Source organism: Palaemon carinicauda, chromosome 39 (genome assembly GCF_036898095.1).
Source record: "Palaemon carinicauda isolate YSFRI2023 chromosome 39, ASM3689809v2, whole genome shotgun sequence".
Taxonomy (NCBI): Eukaryota; Metazoa; Arthropoda; class Malacostraca; order Decapoda; family Palaemonidae; genus Palaemon; species Palaemon carinicauda.
Genome location: NC_090763.1, coordinates 22,320,007 through 22,343,102, shown reverse-complemented (window position 1 = coordinate 22,343,102; position 23,096 = coordinate 22,320,007). Strand labels below are relative to the sequence as shown.

Sequence of the window (23,096 nt, the reverse complement as noted above, 5' to 3'; positions counted from 1 at the left end):
CGGTATCCCTTCTTTTGAGTAAAGCATTTGCCCACAAGTTGACAACATGGTGCAACAGGAACTCAAGACTTTGGGTACCCAACAACAGGAAAGACTCCCAAGTCTTCCTGGCTGACTCCTTTGAGAGATCGTGGAAGCAGACCATGAAGCCCAAGGATCCTAGCCATAGATCAAGCCACGAAGCAGCATGCATGGCATACTTCGTGCCTCTCTCTATACTAAGGAGCCCAACTGCGGAGAGGGAGGCTTTGAGTTGGAAGACCCTTCGTTAAGGACTCTACTGAAGGGTTGAGGGACATGGTGGAATGAGGTTCCCCTTCGATCTCATAGCACTTCTTTTGTAAGACAAAAGGAGGTAAAAGTGACAGGAAGGAGGAACCTAACCTCAAGGAACTAGAAGTTCCGGCTATCTGAGCGATAGCTTTCCTTTTGGCGGCTGTCAAGCCTTTAGACCAGGGCAAAGCTGCACTGGACCTGGAAGGCTTCTGGGTCTCAAATATTTCATTGAGAACCATGTCCTTTCCTTCCTAGGTGGTGGAACCATGAGGTAGAAAGCCTATTAATGGCCCTCATACAAGAAAGGACCTGCCAAAAGGTGTGCTCCAACTCACGTCTCTCTTGCTCAGAGTGGTAGTTCGGACTAGCCGCCTTTGGAAGATTCTTATCATCAGTATTCAAAGGGTCGTCCAACTCCAAGCTCTTGTCCAGAGCCTAGGGTAGGTCAGGTTCGTCAACAGTGTCATTTGAGGGACCCACCACAGGGGGCCCTCTCTATGCCTCAGCCATACGAGCTTCCCTTGCCGCAGAGTTCTTGGGTTTCATCTCGGTGTCTTTTGACTCCCTACACATAGGACGTTCCTTTGCGGTCTTAGAAGGGGGAACTTGCGAGGTTTTCGAGGCACCCGACGAAGCTTTGGCAGCAGGAGCTGAAGGCTCTTCCTCTGAAGGAGGTAAGGAAATTGGACGCTGGACTGGAGGCAATACCTCAATTTCTTGTGGATTGAAGGGATGGACAGTTATCTCCCTGGGCAAGCCTATGTCCCTACTTATCCTAGGGTGGATGATGTCGGCGTGAGGTGGGGTTATGCCTCTCATCCTTCTCTTCTGCCTCTTAGTCAAGGTTTCCCTTGCCTTCACTGAGGTAAAGGGTAGGTTGTCCATGCAAGATTCAGATGATTGATGACCCTCGGCACGTGATTGGGATGGAGGTGATCTGTGAGCCTTGTCCGACGTTGATCTCCTTCTAGGATCTAGAATCCCAATGGACGAATTCGACAAGGATTCCAAAGCAATCCTTGGGGGTCGCTTAACTGGAGCAATCGGAGGTTGTGGCATTGAAGGAACCACATCCAGGGACTTCTGCAGGGTGGAGAGAAAAATGCTCACCCATGCAGGAAGATCAGAACCTCTATGTCAGCTTGTGCAGAAAACCAAGGATGCTGCTTTCCCCAAGAGAGGGGAGGATGAAGAAAAGAATAAGAGCCAGTCGTACCTTTTCATTCACGCATAATAAAACCGGGTAACAGTGACCTCAACCTTCTGTTACTTGTACAATAAAGAGCTTGAGGAATACCAGCTGTTGTGCAGCCACCACAGGGCCGATAGAGAATGTATTGAGCCCACTGTGGGTCTCGTCTTGCAGGTAGTGGGCTGTGAACATATTCTGACGTTTCCACACCCCAGCCAGTAGAACCTGCATCACTGAGTAGTTTCTCTTAAATGCCAGGGATATAGCTATGCCCCTGACATCATGAGCTCTGGGGAGACATGAAGGAGGAGGGTCTGGATTTAGGGCATGTTCTATGACCTTGTGAATCCAAGCAGAGATGGTGTTTCTAGTGACCCTCCTCTTGTTCCTCCCTCTGCTGATGAAAAGTGCAGGCACATGGGAAAGGTCTATGGCTGTTCTCTTGAGATACAGCTTCAAACTCCTCACTGGGCAGAGTTAAGAGATGATCAGGGTCATCAGTTACAGAGCAGAGACTCAAAATCAGGAAAGAGTAGAATTGGGGATCCGCTACACCCGGATTCTGAGTCTTGGCTACAAACTCCGGGATGAAGCCGAACGTTACCTCTCCCCATCCCCTTGAATGGACGTTGTTGTATTAGAAACCACGAAGTTCACTGACTCGCTTGGCCGAAGCCAAAGCTAGTAGGAACATCGTCTTCCAAGTGAGGTGGTGATATGTTGCCTGGCGTAATGGTTTCTAGGGAGGTCTCTTTAGAGACCTGAGAACTCAATCCACGTTCCATGAAGGAGGTCTCACTTCAGACTGAGGACAGGTAAGTTCGTAACTTTGTGTGAGTAAGGAAAGTTCTAGCGATGAGGTAATGTCCATTCTGTTGAGTCTAAGAGCGAGGCTTAAGGCTGAGCGATAGCCTTTAACCGCCATGACTGAAAAGCGTAATTTCTAACGCAAATACACAAGGAACCCCGCTATTACTGGAATAGTGGCATCGAGAGGAGAGATAACCCTTCCACAACACTAACCACAGAAGACTTTCCACTTTGCCTGGTAGACTGCTGCTGATGATTTCTGCAGGTATCCAGACATCCTGCTCACAACTTTAAGAAAATCCTCTCTGACTGAGAGATGCTGGATAGTCTCCAGGCCTGAAGCTGTAGCAAAGCTACGGCTTTGTGGAAAATGTTGGCATGTGGTAGTTTGAGTAGATCGTGTCGTGGAGGGAGTTCTCTTGGAGACTCCGTCAGGAGTTGCAGAAGGTCCGGAAACCATTCCGCATGATGCCATAGCGGAGCTATGAGTCATTGAGAGGTTGACCGATGCTCTAGCCTTGTTGAGTACCCTCCTCATCAGGCAGAACGAGGGAAAGGCATAAACGTCGATGTTGTCCTAGTGTTGTTGGAATGCATCTTGCTAGAGAGCCTTGTGGTCTGGGACTGGGGAGCAGTACAACAGGAGCCTGAAGTTCAGGGCCGTTGTAGAGATCCACAGTCGGAGAACCCCACAAAGTCAGGACTTTGCTGGCTACTAGATGATCCAAAGACCACTCAGTACTCATTATCTGCTCAGATTGTTAGCGAGCACATTCTTTTTGCCTGGAATGAAGCGTGCTGATAGTGGTAGCGAATGAATATCGGCCCATCTCAATATCTCTACTGCTAGATGGGATAGGGGCTGCGAAAAGGTACCTCCTTGTTTGTTGATGTAAGCCACTACTGTGGTGTTGTCGCTCATCACCACCACCGAGTGGCCCGCCAGGGACTGGTGGAACTGTTGAAGGGCCAGAAAGACGGCCTTCATCTCTAAGAGATTTATGTGGAGGTACTCTTCTGACTCTGACCAGGGGCCTGAGGTCGTGTGGTGCAGCACATGAGGACCCACCTTTTTTTTCTTTTTTTTTTTTTGAAGAGTCTGAGAACAGAATCAAATCTGGGTGGGAGGACGAGAAGATTCACTCCCTTTCGTAGTCTCGTCTGACACCCACCCTTCGAGGTCTGTCTCTTAAGCTGATCCCATGAGGATCACGATGTCCGGAGAGACGAAAGCCTGATTTCACCGGGACTTGAGTCGCCACTGGAGAGATCAAATTCTGAGGCGACCGTTGGGAACTAGAAGGGCCAGAGAAGACGTAGCTACGTCTGATGGGAAGGCTTTGTGGAGATTGGTGTCTAATATCATGCCTAGGTATATCAGTCTCTGTGTAGGAAGCAGGGAGGACTTCTCGAGGTTTACCATGATCCCCAGATCTTAGCAAAACCTCAGAAGTTTGTCTCAGTGTTGAAGAAGGGTTGATACCGAGTCCGCTAGGATTAGCCAGTCATCCAGATAACGGAGGAGACGGATGCCAATCCTGTGTGCCCAAGATGACCCTAGGGGAACACTCTGGTGAAGACCTGAGGTGCTGTGGAAAGACAGAAGCATAACACCTTGAACTGGTATTTCCTACTGTCTAGGCTAAATCTTAGGTACTTCCTTGAACACGGATGGATTGGGATCTGGAAATAAGCGTCCTTTAGGTCCAGTATGCACATAGAGTCCCGTGATCTTACCACTTGTCTGACTGTGTCTGCTGTCTCTATGCTGAATGGAGTTTGTTTGACAAACTTGTTCAGAGCTAAGAGGACGATGATGGGTCTCCATCCTCCAGATGCCTTTTTCACAAGAAAGAGTCAACTGAAGAAGCCTGGGGACTCGTCGAGGACCTCTTGGAGAGCACCCTTCTTCTACAGGGTCTGGATTTCTGCCCGGAAGACTTGCCCCTTTGCTGATCCCATCACAAAGGAGTCTATTGATACTGGATTCCTGATCAGGGGAGGGAGAGATGTTGTGAACGGGACACGATACCCTGAACAAATCACAGAGATTATCTAGGGCTCGGCCCCGAGTTGCTTCCACCTGTCCCAGTAACTTTGTATGCATCCCCCCGCCTGGTGGACAAGCGAGGAGAATGCCTCTCCTAGCGTGTGCGGCCTCGGCCGATCCTTCTAGGAAATTTTCCTCACCTGGAGGACTTAGTGCCTTTCCTGTCCTTGGTCGGAAAGGGCTTCTTAGACACCACTGTCTTCGCTGCGGTCTTGTTCGTTGAGGTCTTAGCCAGACGAGACTGCTGAGAAGCTGGTGATTGATAGGGCTTGGATGTCAAAGCCTTATGGAGGAGGGAGTCCTGGTGGGACATCCTCCATCTCTCAGCAGTATGATCCACATCCCTTGGCTCAAAAAGAGAGGATCCCTCTAGAGAGGAGTTCCTATGCCTAGCGATCTTGGCATTTTGGACCTGCTGATGGAATCTCTCAGACACAGCATCCAGACGTTTCAGGATGGTGTTCATCCATAAGTTCGAGACTTGATGGGAGTGAAACTCGATGGTGCGAGTGCCTGAGAGAATTAGTTTCCATAGCTTTCCTGGTACATTCCTTGGAGAAATCCTTGGTTTGCATCAGGATTTCCAGGGTCCCCAACTAAAGATCAAGCCATGAAGTTGCCTGCATGGCATACTTTGTGACCTTTTCCAGGTTGAGGATCTCACTGCCGAGAAGGTGACCTGATGGTTGGAGAGCATCTCAAGAGGGACTCCCTTGGTGAGCTCTTCCAGAGAATAGTGGAGTGATAGAGCAGGACGAAGCCCGTCCAAAATTTCAAAATACCTCCTCTGCTGGACGCGAGGAGGTGGAGAAGCTTGGCGGTAGAGCCGGAACGTTGAAAGGAGGAGTGCTTGGAGAGCTGTTGGGTGATCTTTGCCAGGGTACTCTTTAGCATTTGAAACCAATGCAAGGTTGTACTGGTCTTAAAAGAGCTTCTGAGTGCCAAAAACATGATCTAAGACCGTGTCTTTACCCTCTCGAGGTAGTATCTACGGGTTGGTAAACCCGTTGAGTACCCTGATGAGAGTCAGGACTTGCAAGAAGGTATGACCTGACTCTTTCTGCTCCCCCTCTGAAGTGGGACTGGCAGCGAAGTTTCCTTTTTCTACCCCAGACAGCTCCTCTCAAGTTGGGTCGTGAACATTCCTAGAGTGACTGGTAGTTCCTGAAGGCCTGGAGGTCCTTGAAGAGGACTTTGGAAGAGTCTTGGAGTTCTTTGATTCCTTCCCAGGATGGAGATAGGTTTCAAACCTCAAAGGCCGGATGGAGTTGGCCTTCTTGACTTCCGCTGGTGGTGGAGGACTCCATGTGCAAGGAGAATTTTCCTCCGAAGGTGGAAGGGAGGAAATTCGAACCTCTCGAGATTCCCTTGGCAGACGTAAGGCAGGAGAGCGTCCAGAGGGCAAGTCAGGAGAGACAGGCCTCGAAGGCCTAACAGGAATCAGTTTCACCCTAGGGGATTTAATACGTCCGAGACTATTCTTTTCCCCTTTAAAGGTGAAGCGGCCAAGGTTCTTTGCCGGAAATCTGCTGGAGCCGTCAGATGTTGTGAGGTCTCTGAAGAGCGAGATGATAATGCAGGTCCGAAGGCCTGTACAACTGCTATGACCATGGCACTGAACCAAGGCTGTTTGCTGACAGTGGCACTGTCCGAGAGAGCTCCTGAAGAGAAAGGGATTAAAGAGTCCCTGTGAGGAGTCTCGACCGATGGTTGCGGTGGGTCCTCCTTTGAAGATGGAATCTTCGGAATCTTGAGCCCTTCTGTGGAACCTCTTACTCTTTTTCCTGGCGGGCGCACTGTAATGCATTTGCGGGGAGGGGAATAGGGTGATGGTGACCGATCCAAAAGTTTGCCTTTCAGTTCTTTTTGACTCTTGCACAAGTGCGCAAGAGCGCGCAGGAAAGTGCTGTGCAGGAGAGTTCTGGCAAACCGGAGAGAGCTGGTGAGTAGGAATGGGGGAAGCACAGTCAACAGCAACAGCTGAAGAGTCTGAAGAGGCAGGGGTGTACAGCAGCAGAAGACGCCGAAGAGGTAGAGGCGTCAGCAGCAGCAGCAACAGAGGATGCCTCAGACACCACTACGTCGATGAACGACAAAGGATCCACCTACGAAGTCAACGAAAGCTGCAAACTAGCCCCATGGATGATGAGCTGCAGCAAGGAGTCCTTGGAGGGCGGACCCGGAAGCCCCAAGGACGACCACACAAGAACAAAAGGAGAAAGACACATGGCCTCACCCAGGGGGAGAGGTTGGGCTGCTTCGCTAAAGGAAGCAATACCATCTCTTGAGGACCGGGGTTCACCAACAATTAAAGGACCTAAGCTACTACTCGACAGTCTCTCGGAAGAAGCTGATCGAGTAGGAGCTTCGGAAGAAGGTCAGGAAGCAAAAGAAGAAGCCTTGGGTATTTTCCCTTTCAAAGAAATCTTTGAAAGAGAAATAGGCCGTTTTGACTTCTTCCGCCGACGCCCAAACTTTTCCCACTGGGAGACAGACCAATCCCGACAATCCCTACCATTGTTATCTCTATCACACCGTTGACCTCTGCAGGCGGGACAAAGGCTGTGATGATTGGTGTCCACAGTCGACATGAAGGTATCACAGGGCCGGCCCTCAAGTCCAGGGCAGGTTCGCATGGTAGGCAAGAGTCAATACACACACACTAACAAAGAGAAAGCACAAACAAAAGAAATTACAGTAATGGTAGTCCAAAATAGGTGAAGATGGAGAACGGCAATAACCGTTCACCATCCAAGCCAAAAGCAAAGTGGGCTAAATCACAGGTGTGTGAGCGGGAGCAGTAGCAAGCTACCACCCCTTACCCCGCTAACTAGCGGGGCAAGTAATAACCCCTAATAAATAGCGTAGATTTGTATTCCAGTTACGGAACAAATACGTACAATAATCAAACTTTTTACCACATGAAATTCACTAAATGGGTGATAGAGGGAGAGCCATTTAAGCATGCTTTGTTTGGAATTATGTTATTTTCATTAGTAAAATAAATTTTTGAATATACTTACCCGATGATCATGTAGCTGTCAACTCCGTTGCCCGACAGAAATCTACGGTCGGGATACGCCAGCGATCGCTATACAGGTGGGGGTGTACACAACAGCGCCATCTGTGAGTAGGTACTCAAGTACTTCTTGTCAACAAGAACTCAATTTTCTCCTCGGTCCACTGGTTCTCTATGGGGAGGAAGGGCGGGTCCTTAAATTCATGATCATCGGGTAAGTACTGTATATTCAAAAATTTATTTTACTAATGAAAAATGTTATTTTCATTAGTAAAATAAATTTTTGAATATACTTACCCGATAATCATGTAGCTGTCAACTCTGTTGCCGACAGAAATCTACGGTCGGGATACGCCAGCGATCGCTATACAGGTGGGGGTGAACACCACAGCGCCATCTGTGGTCAGGTACTCCAGTACTTCTTGTCAACACCACCTCAATTTTTTCCTCGGTCCACTGGTTCTCTATGGGGAGGAAGGGTGGGTCAATTAAATCATGATTATCGGGTAAGTATATTCAAAAATTTATTTTACTAATGAAAATAACATTTTTCAATATTAATCTTACCCGATAATCATGTAGCTGATTCACACCCAGGGTGGTGGGTGGAGACCAGCATACATGTTAACAAAGAAGCTAAGTATCCCGTATTTTATTTTATTAGTTATTCAAAAATAACATAAAATAAATAAGTACCTGGTAAGGAAGACGACTTGAACCATTACTCTGCCTTTATTAAGTACGTCTTTCTTACTGAGCGTAGCGGTCCTCTTAGGATGCTGAACGACTCTTAGGTGCTGAAGTATAAAGGGCTGCAACCCATACTAATGGACCTCATCACAACCTTTAACCTCGGCGCTTCTCAAGAAAGAATTGACCACCCGCCAAATCAACAAGGATGTGGAAGGCTTCTTAGCCGACCGTACAACCCATAAAAAGTATTCAAGAGAAAGGTTAAAAAGGTTATGGGATTATGGGAATGTAGTGGCTGAGCCCCCGCCTACTACTGCATTCGTTGCTACGAATGGTCCCAGGGTGTAGCAGTTCTCGTAAAGAGACTGGACATCTTTGAGATAGAATGATGCGAACACTGACTTGCTTCTCCAATAGGTTGCATCCATAACACTCTGCAGAGAACGGTTCTGTTTGAGGGCCACTGAAGTAGCCACAGCTCTCACTTCATGTGTCCTTACCTTCAGCAAAGCAAGGTCTTCTTCCTTCAGATGAGAATGTGCTTCCCTAATCAGGAGCCTGAATAGGTAAGAAACTGAGTTCTTAGACCTTGGAAGAGAAGGCTTCTTGATAGCACACCATAAGGCTTCTGATTGTCCTCGTAAAGGTTATGACCTTTTTAGATAGTACCTAAGAGCTCTAACTGGGCAAAGTACTCTCTCCAGTTCGTCCCCCACCAAGTTGGACAGGCTTGGGATCTCGAACGACTTAGGCCAAGGACGTGAAGGAAGCTCGTTTTAGCAAAAAACCGAGCTGCAAGGAACATGTAGCCGTTTCAGATGTGAAAACTATGTTCCTGCTGAAGGCGTGGATCTCACTTACTCTTTTAGCTGTTGTCAAGCACACGAGGAAAAGTGTTTTTAATGTGAGGTCCTTAAAAGAGGCTGATTGGAGAGGTTCAAATCTTGATGACATAAGGAACCTTAGGACCACGTCTAGATTCCAGCCTGGAGTGGACAACCGACGTTCCTTTGAGGTCTTAAAAGACCTAAGGAGGTCCTGTAGATCTTTGTTGGTGGAAAGATCCAAGCCTCTGTGGCGGAAAACCGCTGCCAACATACTTCTGTAACCCTTAATCGTAGGAGCTTAAAGGGATCTTACGTTCCTTAGATGTAACAGGAAGTCAGCAATCTGGGTTACAGTGGTACTGGATGAGGAAACTGCATTGGCCTTGTACCAGCTTCGGAAGACTTCCCCTTTAGACTGATAGACTCTGAGAGTGGATGTCCTCCTTGCTCTGGCAATCGCTCTGGCTGCCTCCTTCGAAAAGCCCCTAGCTCTTGAGAGTCTTTCGAAAGTCTGAAGGCAGTCAGACGAAGAGCGTGGAGGTTTGGATGTACCTTCTTTACGTGAGGTAGACGTAGAAGGTCCACTCCTAGAGGAAGAGTCCTGGGAATGTCGACCAGCCATTGCAGTACCTCTATGAACCATTCTCTCGCGGGCCAGAGCGGAGCCAACCAACGTCAGCCGTGTCCCTTTGCGAGAGGCGAACTTCTGAAGTACCCTGTTGACAATCTTGAACGGCGGGAATGCATACAGGTCGAGATGGGACCAATCCAGCAGAAAAGCATCCACGTGAACTGCTGCTGGGTCTGGAATCGGAGAACAATACAACGGGAGCCTCTAGGTTATCGAGGTAGCGAACAGATCTATGGTTGGCTGACCCCACAGGGCCCAAAGTCTGCTGCAAACATTCTTGTGAAGGGTCCACTCTGTGGGGATGACCTGACCCTTCCGGCTAAGGCGATCTGCCATGACATTCATATCGCCCTGAATGAACCTCGTTACCAGCGTGAGCTTTCGATCTTTTAACCAGATGAGGAGGTCCCTTGCGATCTAGAACAACTTCCACGAATGAGTCCCTCCCTGCTTGGAGATGTAAGCCAAGGCTGTGGTGTTGTCAGAGTCCACCTCCACCACCTTGTTAAGCTGGAGGGACTTGAAGTTTATCAAGGCCAGATGAACCGCCAACAGCTCCTTGCAATAGATGTGAAGTGTCCTTAGCTCCTGATTCCATGTTCCCGAGCATTCCTGTCCGTCCAAAGTCGCACCCCAGCCCGTGTCTGATGCGTCAGAGAAGAGACGGGGGTCGGGTTTCTGAACAGCCAAAGGTAGACTTCCTTGAGAAGAAAGCTGTTCTTTCACCACGTGAGAGTAGACCTCCTCTCTTCGGAAACAGGAACTGAGATCGTCTCTAGCGTCATGTCCTTTATCCAGTGAGCCGCTAGATGATACTGAAGGGGGGGAGGTGGGGTCTCCCTAACTCGATGAACAGGGCCAGCGATGAAAGTGTCCCTGTTAGACTCATCCACTACCTGACTGAGCATCGGTTCCTTCTCAGCATGCTCTGGATGCAATCTAGGGCTTAGTATATCTTTGGGGCCGACGGAAAAGCCCGAAAAGCTCGACTCTGAAGATCCATACCCAGGTAGACAATGGTCTGGGATGGGACGAGCTGGGACTCCTCAAAATTGACCAGGAGGCCCAGTTCCTTGGTCAGATCCATAGTCCATCTGAGAATCTCCAGACAGCGACGACTTGTGGGAGCTCTTAAAAGCTAGTCGTCTGACGGAGCCGGACACAAGATCATGGTACTGCTGCACAGTCTGTGAACTGTCAACCATGGGGAAGCGAGGAAGTACAGTGACAACCCGAAGCTGTCTAGACTGTCTGGGTCGTACAGACAACTCCTTATCGGGTTGCTGAGGTTGCCGCACTGCGTCACAACAAGTCACTTCTGCTGGTTGTTGAACGTCTTCCCAGTGACACACTGACTCCTTAAACAAAAAATCCTCTAACAAGGACTAAGCTTGGACTGCATGTCTTGCAACACAGCTCAAGGTCTATGGGAGCAGGTGTGGTAACAGACGGGGTTAGCGACTGAAGTGGAACCATTACCCTCCCTGGAAGCATGCTATGCTTAAATAAAAGTCCATAGGAGGCTAAGCAGCTAAAGGCTCCTCTCCAAATGACAGAGTCCTCAAGGGAAAATCAGAAGGAGGGAGAATAGCACTTTCTCATCTACAGGAACCATATCCGAGAAAAGCTAAGTTCTCTCAGTGAGGGTTTCACTGGTGCAAAAGCAGCAGACTAGAAGGCAACGTTATGAAACTGCTTGACAGTCTAGTGAGTTGGCAACAACCAAAGATGTGTGACTGAGAAGCATGCGGTAAGGTATGCAGAGCATGCTGTATGCAGAGCATGCTGTATGTAGAGCATGCTGTAAGGTAAGCAGAGCATGTTGCATGGCGTGCGGCTTATGCTGCATGGGATGAGGCTCATGCTGCATGGGATGAGGCTCATGCTGCATGGTATGAGACTCATGCTGCATGGGATGAGGCTCAAGCTGCAAGGGATGAGGCTTATGCCGCATGCGTTGAGGAGGATGCCGCATAGTATGAGGCTCCTGCCTCATGGGTTGAGGCGGTTGCCGCATAGCATGAGGCTCCTGCCTCATGGTTTGAGGAGGATGCCGCATAGCATGAGGCTCCTCATAGCATGAGACTCCTGCCTCATGGGTTGAGGAGGATGCCGCATAGCATGAGGCTGCCTCATGGGTAGAGGAGGATGTCGCATAGCATGAGGCTCCTGCCTCATGGGTTGAGGAGGATGCCGCATAGCATGAGGCTCCTGCCTCATGGTTTGAGGAGGATGCCGCATAGCATGAGGCTCCTGAGAGGTTCCTGCCTCAAGAGTTGCGTCTGCCTCAAGGGTTGAGGAGGTAGCTGCGCAGAGAGAGGCTCATGCTGTGAAGAATGCGGTTGCTGCATGCGTTGAGGCGGCTGCCTCATAGCATGAGGTTCCTCAAGAGTTGAGGCTCTTGCCTCAAGAGTTGAGGTTCTTGCCTCAAGAGTGGAGGTGGCTGCCGCAAGAGTTGAGGTTGCTGCCTCAAGGATGGTGGAGGTTGCCGCAACGCAAGAGGTTGCTGCCTCGAGGATGGAGGAGGTTGTCGCAACACATGAAGCTCCTGCCTCAAGGGTAGAGGAGGTTGCTGCAAAGCATAAGGCTCCTGCCTCAAGTGTTGAGGAGGTTGCCGCATAGCAAGAGGCTCCTGCCTCAAGGAAAGTGGAGGTTGCTGCACAGCGCTGGTATCTGGCAACTCCCAATGCGGCAGCTCACGCGTGGAGGTAGGTTGAGGAACCTCAACATCATACGTCTGGCAGGGTGGACTGCGCAGAGGTGGAGTTGAGGCGGCTGCCTCATGAGCGCTCGCAGGAGGAGGTGTGCTAACCTTCTCTGCCTGAAACTCCTGCATCAACACCGCAAGCTGAGACTGCATTGTCAGCAGCATAGACCACTAGAGTTTAAGAAAGACAACAACAAACGGAGCTACTGTCCGTTGAAACTGAGGGTCTAAAACAGCTGGTGCGGCAACAGACGGAGTTACTGTCTGTTGCGATACCACCTTGCCTCTCTGGGAGGTGTGCAGTTGTCGTACTGCAGCAAGTCCGAACTGACCCAGTGCTAATGGCACCACCTAGGAGTTGGACTTGCGCGGAAGGGACCGACTTGCACTTAAAAGCTGCAAGATTTGGTCCATGGTTTCTGCGAGAAACCTCTTCCGCAGACGAGGAATAAAAGGGCTCTCTCGTCTTTGTGTGGGTGGGGTGATCACGTCGGCTACGTGAGTTGGTAACACCCGAAACCACGGAGGGAAACGTCTGTTCGTCGATCAAGGCCTGCTGAACCCATAAGTCCTTCGACATTACTTCTCCCCTGGGCTTGGGAGCTTGTAAGAGGTCCCAGACTAGGCGAACAACTGGCACGAACAGACGAACCCTCGAACGCAACACTGTAACACTTTGCGCTTATCACTTTATCACTTTTGATTTTCTGTTTGCACTTATTTCACTGAACTCGAAACTTTAAGTGGTTTGTACCTGAAACACGCAATTCTATCCTTCATTAAAAGTTAGTAATTGCGAAAACAGTATTACAATGTAACAGAAAAACATAATGAAAGATAAATAATTCAGTGGCTGGAAAAGAGACTAAACACTAGATCAAATAAACTACGTTTAAAATCTCTCACCGCATAAAGCCTGAGAACAAGAATAAAACTCTAGAAACGTTTACCTTCTTCCCCTAAAGAGACTAGGGAGAAGAGCAAAAACGATAACAACGTTATCCGCTTGAACGAAACGTTTATCCTCCTCTCTCTCCCTCCGTCTCTATCTCTCTCTCTCTCTCTTTTGACTTAGCACCTGAGAGAAGAGCCCAATATATATATCGTTAAAACATATTATTGTTAAAGGATAAAAACTGAAAGATTTCCCAAATAAAAAGTTCCTTTATTAGAATTAAAACCATTTAAGCTAAGAAAGAATGAACAAAACGCTAGAATCGGTTTACTCTTACTGCAACGTGACACCGTGATAGACTCTCTCTCTATCGTAACGATAGAGCGCAAGTTGAACGTTCTGAACGTCAACAACTGCAGAGACAAAACAAAACGTTAGTTCAACTTTGAAAACAGTACAAGACTATCAAAGAAATTCTTTCAAAAACATTAAAATAGCATAATATGTTAACAGGTAAAAACTAAATGACGGGCTCAATGTTAATTAACTTCGGTTCCAAGAAAAGACCGCCTACTATTAGGAAAGGTCGAATATAAACAAATATAAAAATTAATTTTAATAAGTTTATAATAAAAGGAAGTTAATCAAAGAGGCCTATAAAAGGCGGAGAGATATAAAATAAATCTATAACTTTGTTAAGCAAAATTAAGAGTCTATACTCTCTTCGACACCAACACTTCCGCTAAGGGAAGGGTCGGCCATTTAAAAGTGAAAGAGAGTTCATACTCTCTTCGTACCAAAATTAAATCAAAAATTAAATCAAATTAATTCCAAAAACTTGCTAAGCTAATGATATAGCTTCCTGAATAGCGAAGGCTAAACTCTAGAGCAAATACATCACCAAATCGTGAGCAATAACTCCAGAATCAACAGCGTATCCATGTAGGTCTAGCCGGAGGCACGACAGAGGAAAAATTGAGGTGGTGTTGACAAGAAGTACTGGAGTACCTGACCACAGATGGCGCTGTGGTGTTCACCCCCACCTGTATAGCGATCGCTGGCGTATCCCGACCGTAGATTTCTGTCGGCAACAGAGTTGACAGCTACATGATTATCGGGTAAGATTAATATTGAAAATAACATTTTTCAATATTAATCTTACCCGATGATCATGTAGCTGATTCACACCCAGGGTGGTGGGTGGAGACCAGCATACATGTTAACAAAGAAGCTAAGTATCCCGTATTTCATTTTAGCAGTTATTCAAAATAACAAACATAAAATAAATAAGTACCTGGTAAGGAAGTCGACTTGAACTATTACTCTGCCTTTTTTAAGTACGTCTTCCTTACTGAGCCTAGCGGTCCTCTTAGGATGCTGAACGACTCCTAGGTGCTGAAGTATAAAGGGCTGCAACCCATACTAAAGGACCTCATCACAACCTCTAACCTAGGCGCTTCTCAAGAAAGAATTTGACCACCCGCCAAATCAACCAGGATGCGGAAGGCTTCTTAGCCTTCCGTACAACCCAAAAAACAACAATAAAAAGTATTCAAGAGAAAGATTAAAAAGGTTATGGGATTATGGGAATGTAGTGGCTGAGCCCTCACCTACTACTGCACTCGCTGCTACGAATGGTCCCAGGGTGTAGCAGTTCTCGTAAAGAGACTGGACATCTTTGAGATAGAATGATGCGAACACTGACTTGCTTCTCCAATAGGTTGCATCCATAACACTCTGCAGAGAACGGTTCTGTTTGAAGGCCACTGAAGTAGCGACAGCTCTAACTTCATGTGTCCTTACCTTCAGCAAAGCAAGGTCTTCTTCCTTCAGATGAGAATGTGCCTCTCTAATCAGAAGCCTGATGTAGTAAGAAACTGCGTTCTTAGACATCGGTAGAGAAGGCTTCTTGATAGAACACCATAAAGCTTCTGATTGTCCTCGTAATGGCTTTGACCGTCTTAAACAGTACTTAAGAGCTCTTACTGGGCAAAGTACTCTCTCTAGTTCGTTCCCCACCAAGTTGGACAGGCTTGGGATCTCGAACGACTTAGGCCAAGGACGGGAAGGAAGCTCGTTTTTAGCCAAAAAACCGAGCTGCAAGGAACATGTAGCCGTTTCAGATGTAAAACCTATGTTCCTGCTGAAGGCGTGGATCTCACTGACTCTTTTAGCTGTTGCTAAGCAGACGAGGAAAAGAGTTTTTAATGTGAGGTCCTTAAAAGAGGCTGATTGGAGCGGTTCAAATCTTGATGACATTAGGAACCTTAAAACCACGTCTAGGTTCCAGCCTGGTGTGGACAACCGACGTTCCTTTGAGGTCTCAAAAGACCTAAGGAGGTCCTGTAGATCTTTGTTGGTGGAAAGATCCAAACCTCTGTGGCGGAAGACCGCTGCCAACATACTCCTGTAACCCTTGATCGTAGGAGCTGAAAGGGATCTTACGTTCCTTAGATGTAACAGGAAGTCAGCAATCTGGGTTACAGTGGTACTGGTTGAGGAAACTGCATTTGCCTTGCACCAGCTTCGGAAGACTTCCCATTTAGACTGATAGACTCTGAGAGTGGATGTCCTCCTTGCTCTGGCAATCGCTCTGGCTGCCTCCTTCGAAAAGCCTCTAGCTCTTGAGAGTCTTTCGATAGTCTGAAGGCAGTCAGACGAAGAGCGTGGAGGTTTGGGTGTACCTTCTTTACGTGAGGTTGACGCAGAAGGTCCACTCTTAGAGGAAGAGTCCTGGGAACGTCCACTAGCCATTGCAGTACCTCGGTGAACCATTCTCTCGCGGGCTAGAGGGGAGCAACCAACGTCAACCGTGTCCCTTCGTGCGAGGCGAACTTCTGAAGTACCCTGTTGACAATCTTGAATGGCGGGAACGCATACAGGTCGAGATGGGACCAATCCAGCAGAAAGGCATCCACGTGAACTGCTGCTGGGTCTGGAATCGGAGAACGATACATCGGGAGCCTCTTGGTCATCGAGGTAGCGAATAGATCTATGGTGGGCTGACCCCACAGGGCCCATAGTCTGCTGCAAACATTCTTGTGAAGGGTCCACTCTGTGGGGATGACCTGACCCTTCCGGCTGAGGCGATCTGCCATGACATTCATATCGCCCTGAATGAACCTCGTTACCAGCGAAAGCTTTCGATCTTTTGACCAAATGAGGAGGTCCCTTGCGATCTCGAACAACTTCCTCGAATGAGTCCCTCCTTGCTTGGAGATGTAAGCCAAGGCTGTGGTGTTGTCGGAGTTCACCTCCACCACCTTGTTTAGCTGGAGGGACTTGAAGTTTATCAAGGCCAGATGAACTGCCAACAACTCCTTGCAATTGATGTGAAGTGTCCTTTGCTCCTGATTCCACGTGCCCGAGCATTCCTGTCCGTCCAGTGTCGCACCCCAGCCCGTGTCCGATGCGTCCGAGAAGAGACGGTGGTCGGGGGTCTGAACAGCTAATGGCAGACCTTCCTTGAGAAGAATGCTGTTCTTCCACCACGTTAGCATAGACCTCATCTCTTCGGAAACAGGCACTGAGACCGCCTCTAGCGTCATGTCCTTTCTCCAGTGAGCAGCTAGATGATACTGAAGGGGGCGGAGGTGGAGTCTCCCTAACTCGATGAACTGGGCCAGCGATGATAGTGTCCCTGTTAGACTCATCCACTGCCTGACCGAACATCGGTTCCTTCTCAGCATGCTCTGGATGCATTCTAGGGCTTGATTGATCCTTGGGGCCGACGGAAAAGCCCGAAAAGCTCGACTCTGAATCTCCATACCTAGATAGACAATGGTCTGGGATGGGACGAGCTGGGACTTCTCTATATTGACCAGGAGGCCCAATTCCTTGGTCAGATCCATAGTCCATCTGAGATTCTCCAGACAGCGACGACTTGTTGGAGCTCTTAAAAGCCAGTCGTCCTAATAGAGGGAGGCTCTGATGTCTGCCAAGTGAAGGAATTTGGCAATATTCCTCATCAGTCTGGTAAACACAAGAGGTGCCGTGCTTAGGCCAAAGCACAGGGCTTGGAACTGGTACACAACCTTTCCAAAGACGAACCTTAGGAAAGGTTGGGAGTCTGGATGGATGGGGACGTGAAAGTACGCGTCTTTCAGGTCTAACGAGACCATCCAGTCCTCCTTCCTGACCGCTGCTAGGACCGACTTCGTCGTCTCCATCGTGAACGTCTGCTTGGTGACAAAAGCATTGAGAGCACTGACGTCCAGCACCGGTCTCCAACCTCCTGTCTTCTTCGCTACCAGGAAGAGACGGTTGTAGAAGCCTGGGGATTGATGATCCCGGACTATGACCACCGCTTCCTTTTGTAGCAAGAGCGACACCTCTTGTTGCAACGCTAGCCTCTTGTCCTTCTCCTTGTAGTTGGGAGAGGTTGATGGGAGATGTAGCTAGAGGGGGACTGCGGCAGAACGGAATTCTGTACCCCTCTCTTAGCCACTTCACAGACTGAGCGTCTGCACCTCTGCTCTCCCAAGCTTGCCAGAAGGTCTTGAGTCTGGCTCCCACTGCTGTCTGGAGAGGAAGGCAGTCAGAACTTGCCTTTTGCGGACTTGGAACCCTTCTTGGATTTGCCACGGTGACTGTCGGCACGGGTACCTCCTCTGCTGGAGGTTCTGCCACGAAAGGGCGGGATGAACCTAGTAGCAGGTGTGTCTACTGCTGCAGGGCGGAAGGGTCTAGGCACGGAAGGTAAGGTTTTAGCCTTACGTGCGGAAGATGCCATAAGATCATGGGTATCCTTCTGGATAAGGGAGGCAGCCATCCCCTTGATCAGCTCCTCCGGAAACAGACACTTGGAGAGAGGAGCAAACAACAACTCTGACTTCTGGCAAGGAGTGATACCAGCCGATAAGAAGGAGCAAAGATGTCTTCGATCGTCTCATAGCCAGCCTGCGGGGAGAGTCAACCAGACTTGAGAAGTCGCCCTGGGCAGAGGCAGGAACTCCCAAGCCGGGTTCCTCTCCCGTGGCATACCAGACGCTCGACTTGGAAGCAAGCTTGGTAGGAGGAAAGATGAAAGCAGTCTTTCCCAGTTGCTTCTTGGACTGCAACCACTCTCCCATAACCCTCAAAGCTCTCTTGGATGAGCGTGCGAGAACAAGCTTGGTGAAGGCAGGAGCAGCAGACTGCATGCCCAGAGCAAACTCGGAGGGAGGAGAACGAGGGGTTGCAGACACAAACTGTTCAGGATACAAGTCCCTGAACAAGGCAAGGACTTTACGAAAGTCTTAGGAGGGAGGCGTAGACTTGGGCCCTTCAAAGTCGGAGTGCGGTTCATCCAAATGTGCAGCTTCGTCATCTGATACTCCATCATCCGAAAGCTGAGTAGGAAGTGGCAAAGGCAGAGCAGAAAGCTGAACGGCTGAATCCGGCAGTACGGGTGCATGCGTAGCTGCTGCGGATCCAACATCATGCCGCTGCTGGTCAGTCTGCGAGCTGGCAACAACAAAAGCAGAGTGCTGGTGCGTGGGAGGGGTTGCGGTGGGTTGCGGAGCATGCTGTATGGGATGCGGAGCATGCCGCATGGGTAGCGGAGCATGCCGCATAGTGTCAGAACCCGGCAGCTCTACAGCACCTTCCCACTGCTGATGCGGTAGCTCACGCATGTCAACGGATGGTGCGGCAAGAACATGCGTCTGGCAGGGTGGACTGCGCATCGGTGGTGGAGCTCTCACAGGTGGAGTGTGGGAGCAGGCAGCCGCAGTATCTGCTGAGCGCACAACCTCGGAGGGTTGTAGGTTAACAGGAGCAGTGTCAACCTTCTCAGCATGATACTCCTGCATGAATGCAGCAAGCTGAGACTGCATAGTCTGCAGCATGGACCACTTAGGGTCTACCGTGGTTGGAGCAGCAACAGACGGAGCAGTAGCCTGTTGTGGAACCACTCTACCTCTCTTGGGAGGTGTGCAGTCATCGGAAGACTGCGGCGAGTCCGAACTGACCCAGTGGCTACACCTGGGCCGTTGGACTCGCTCGGAAGGGACCTTACGCTTGAGCGGTCGTGAAACCTTGGTCCATCGTTTCCTCCTGGAAACTTCTTCCACAGACGAGGAATGGAAGGGCTCATTCGTCTGTTTGTGGATGGGACGATCTCTGACAGATACGTCCGCAACCACTGAGGATACATCCGTGCGCTGATCAAGGCCTGCCGAACCCTTTGGTCCTTCGACATTGCTTCTCCCCTGGGCTTGGGAGCTTGCAAGAGGTCCCGGACTGGGAGGACGACTGGCACGCACAGATGTACCCTCATGCGCAACACTGACACTGACACTTTTCACATCACTAGCACTGATAACACTTCCCACTGCACTTTTCGCTTTCAGCTCTTTGACATCTGCCAAAAGCTGATTACGGTCATTAGCCAATGACTCCACTCTGTCACCGAGAGCCTGAATGGCACGCATCATATCCGCCATGGATGGCTGAGCACTAGTAGCAGGTTCGGGAGTCACCACTACAGGGGAAGGAAAAGGTTGAGGGGCATGGGGAGAGGAAAAATCCACAGAGCGAGAAGAACTCCTCCTGATTCTCTCCTTATCTAACCTACGTGCATTTTTAAGGAATTCGTTAAAATCGAATTCCGAAAGCCCAGCGCATTCCCCACATCGATCTTCCAATTGACAGGATTTACCCCTACAATTGGAACAAACGGTGTGGGGATCTATGGAGGCCTTCGGAAGACGCCTAGAACAAGCCCTAACGCTACACTTCCTGTACTTAGGGACTTGAGACTGGTCAGACATCTTGAATTGTAGAAGTAGTCAAGGGGGAATTCCAAAATCTAGCAAAGTTCGTTAACAATTAATCCAAATTAATTCCAAAAGCTTGCTAAGCTAATGATAAAGCTTCCTGAATAGCGAAGGCTAAACTCTAGAGTGAATACATCACCAAATCGTGAACAACAACTCCAGAATCAACAGCGTATCCAAGTAGGTCTTGCCGGCGGCACGACAGAGGAAAAATTGAGTTCTTGTTGACAAGAAGTACTTGAGTACCTACTCACAGATGGCGCTGTTGTGTACACCCCCACCTGTATAGCGATCGCTGGCGTATCCCGACCGTAGATTTCTGTCGGGCAACGGAGTTGACAGCTACATGATCATCGGGTAAGATTAATATTGAAAAAAAAGGAATAAGTGAATAACTCATGTGAAAAGTGGCAAAAGTGTGAACAGTACAGTGCTGTAGTATTTCAAACTACTGTACAGTATTTTTCAATATTGGGAAGAAAATGTTGAATAACTGTGCATGCGTTTTTTTACCTTCTCAGTTTTTGCTACACCATAATCAATATCTATTGCTTTATACCAATTAAAATTTTATAACGTAAAGTTTCAAAAGTTTTCATACTTCAGTAATATTTTACTGTCTTCTCAAGTACTAGATTTATACCAGTCATGTGTGTTCAAAATATATTCAAAGGGATTTTTATCTATTCAGGTGATTTATAGTCATAACATTCACTTCAATTACTGAACTGGTGCAATGTATCTAATCAGTGCTTTGGGTACATACATTCTATTTATGAAAGTATTTAGGGTTCATGTGAATTACATACTGTACAATTTTACTTAGGATTTACTAAGTAGTACCTTGTAGTTGGGTGGACCAGGTATGTAAAAATGAGGGGGTGTATGTATGACAGCAGCCACCTGTATGTATTATTATGGCTAACTTAAAATACGGCAGTGCCGTAGGCAACCCCGTTAGGTATGAAGGTAAGGACACGGGTTGTAGGTTAGGTTAGGGGGGAAAGTTTAGGTTAGTCGACGTCCATTTTTAATCCACGCGGAAGGAACTGGCAACTGTTATACAAAGGCTCCAAAATGAGAACCAGCACCATGCGTTAGGTTAGGTAGGTATCGTTAGATTACGATATATCCCTGTTTCCACCACTTTTAAAATTTATCTCCACACATAAACCAAGCTTCCTCTGAACACATGTCAGCTACCAATTTTGATATGTGTTAGGTCTACAATATGTGTGCAATGTAAAGCCCTCACTTTTGGGTTAAAACATCCAAAGAGGAATATTTTGGGTGTATGTATGATAGCAGCCACTTGTATGTATTAGTATGTCTATCTTGGAATATGCCTGTGGAACGGGGGTTGCAACAACCTGTAAGGTATGTAGGTAAGCATACTGCTTGTAGGTTAGGTTAGGGGGGAAAGTTTAGGTTAGTTGATGCCCATCTTTTAAATCAACGCATGAGGAACTAGCCACTAATATACAAAGTTTTTTATGGGATCATCCACAGGTGCTCTACATACATAACTTGGCAATATAACAAACCAGGATTTTTAACCTAAAATAACTGTCTGAGGGATACATAAACATGATAACCAGTGGGAAAATATAAGGTTCAGGTTCTTATCACGGCATTAAAGTATCATACTATTATGAAATGGGCTCTAAGCGTAACCTAAACTAAGTCATCATCTTCTAAGGTAGGAAGTTTGGACAAGACTACCTGCCCAGGCCTATAGCCTAAGCTTTAATAACAATCAAATGTTTTTACGCATTTCATTCATGTGATTTACCAATGAGATTGGGGACAAACAAGAAGATATTTTCCGACATCTTGAGTTAAATCCGTCAACTGGATCAAACGTCCGCTGGTTGAGTTTTGATTTTTGACAGGGATGTTGATGTTGATGACACTTGTCTTGATCTCAAATTCAAGAAGTTCGACCTTTGTAGTCTCTAGAGTACCAGAGAAAGAATGTTTGCATTAAGTAATATTTAGTTATTCACAATCTAATATATATATTTAGTAAAAAAAACTACATTATAAATTTAACACAATTTTGAGTGCGATATATCAGAGATTAAGTCAAAATATCTCAAAAAACGTTTTACTTTTTAAAGATGGCGATAAGACCAACTATCAAATATTTCTTACATACTTGCAACTGTGAAGTGTCGTCTGCCAGGTAATTTCGTTATCTCCTTCCCACTGGTCACTTGTAAGGTTTCATTACATCATAGCTGTATAGGCTTAGGCTTACAGAGTTTTTCTTTATTTGAAACGCAAAAATGTTACAAGAGATAATTATGACTCGCTAAAGCTTAAATTTATTCTCCAAACTTCCATATATTTCAGTACTGTACATATCTTTTGAACATTATTACCTCTCTCTCTCTCTCTCTCTCTCTCTCTCTCTCTCTCTCTCTCTCTCTCTCTCTCTCTCTCAGACAGGCAGACACACCACACACACACACACACACACACACACACACACATATATATATATATATATATATATATATATATATATATATATATATATATATATATATATATATATATATATATACAGAGAGAGAGAGAGAGAGAGAGAGAGAGAGAGAGAGAGAGAGACTACGGCTATACCAAGTTATTTGTGATTTGATCCACGGGTTTATAATTTCACAATGACTAGCGAAATCCAACAGACTTTGTAAAGTAGTTGCATTAAAGGTCAAAATTTCAATCTTCATGATTTATGAATTGAGAGAGAGAGAGAGAGAGAGAGAGAGAGAGAGAGAGAGAGAGAGAGAGAGAGAGAGAGAGAGAGAGAGAGAGAGTATTATGGTTGAACATGGCATATAAATTCAATTATTTTCATACCGACAGAATCCTGTAATTTTATTAAACTTTCATCAAACATATTGATATATTACACAATTACATTATTAGACATGCTATTCATTCGGAGCGAATCTGTGACACAGAACATTACACGGCAGACTTGAAAAATCCATTGTCTTTTATTTACATCAGACTAAATACCCCCTTTTCAATTGGAATAATTCTGGACTACTTACAGTTCATATTGAACCTGCTATTAACCACTAGTATATTACACAGACGTCCTCTTTTATGTTTCAGGATAATTCAAAATGTCTCATACGAATATGGAGTAAATCTTAAACGGCCATTGGCTCTCATCCAGCAAAAGTTAGCAACGAGAATAACAAATGAATAACACAAAGAAACAATGAAG

At 47.3% G+C, this 23,096-nt stretch overlaps 1 protein-coding gene across 1 annotated transcript in view; it reads right to left on the bottom strand.

Moving 5' to 3' along the window:
- Positions 1-22,137, bottom strand: part of Pis (phosphatidylinositol synthase) — an 82,381-nt gene extending 60,244 nt beyond the window's left edge. Inside the window, exons 1-2 of the mRNA XM_068362678.1 lie at positions 22,017-22,137; positions 21,651-21,813 (exon numbers count right to left, since the gene is read on the bottom strand). Of these exons, the coding sequence (XP_068218779.1) occupies positions 21,651-21,690 (40 nt within the window). The 5' untranslated portion in view covers positions 21,691-21,813; positions 22,017-22,137. The remainder of the gene's footprint in view (positions 1-21,650; positions 21,814-22,016) is intronic.
- Between the last annotated feature and the right edge of the window lie 959 nt (positions 22,138-23,096).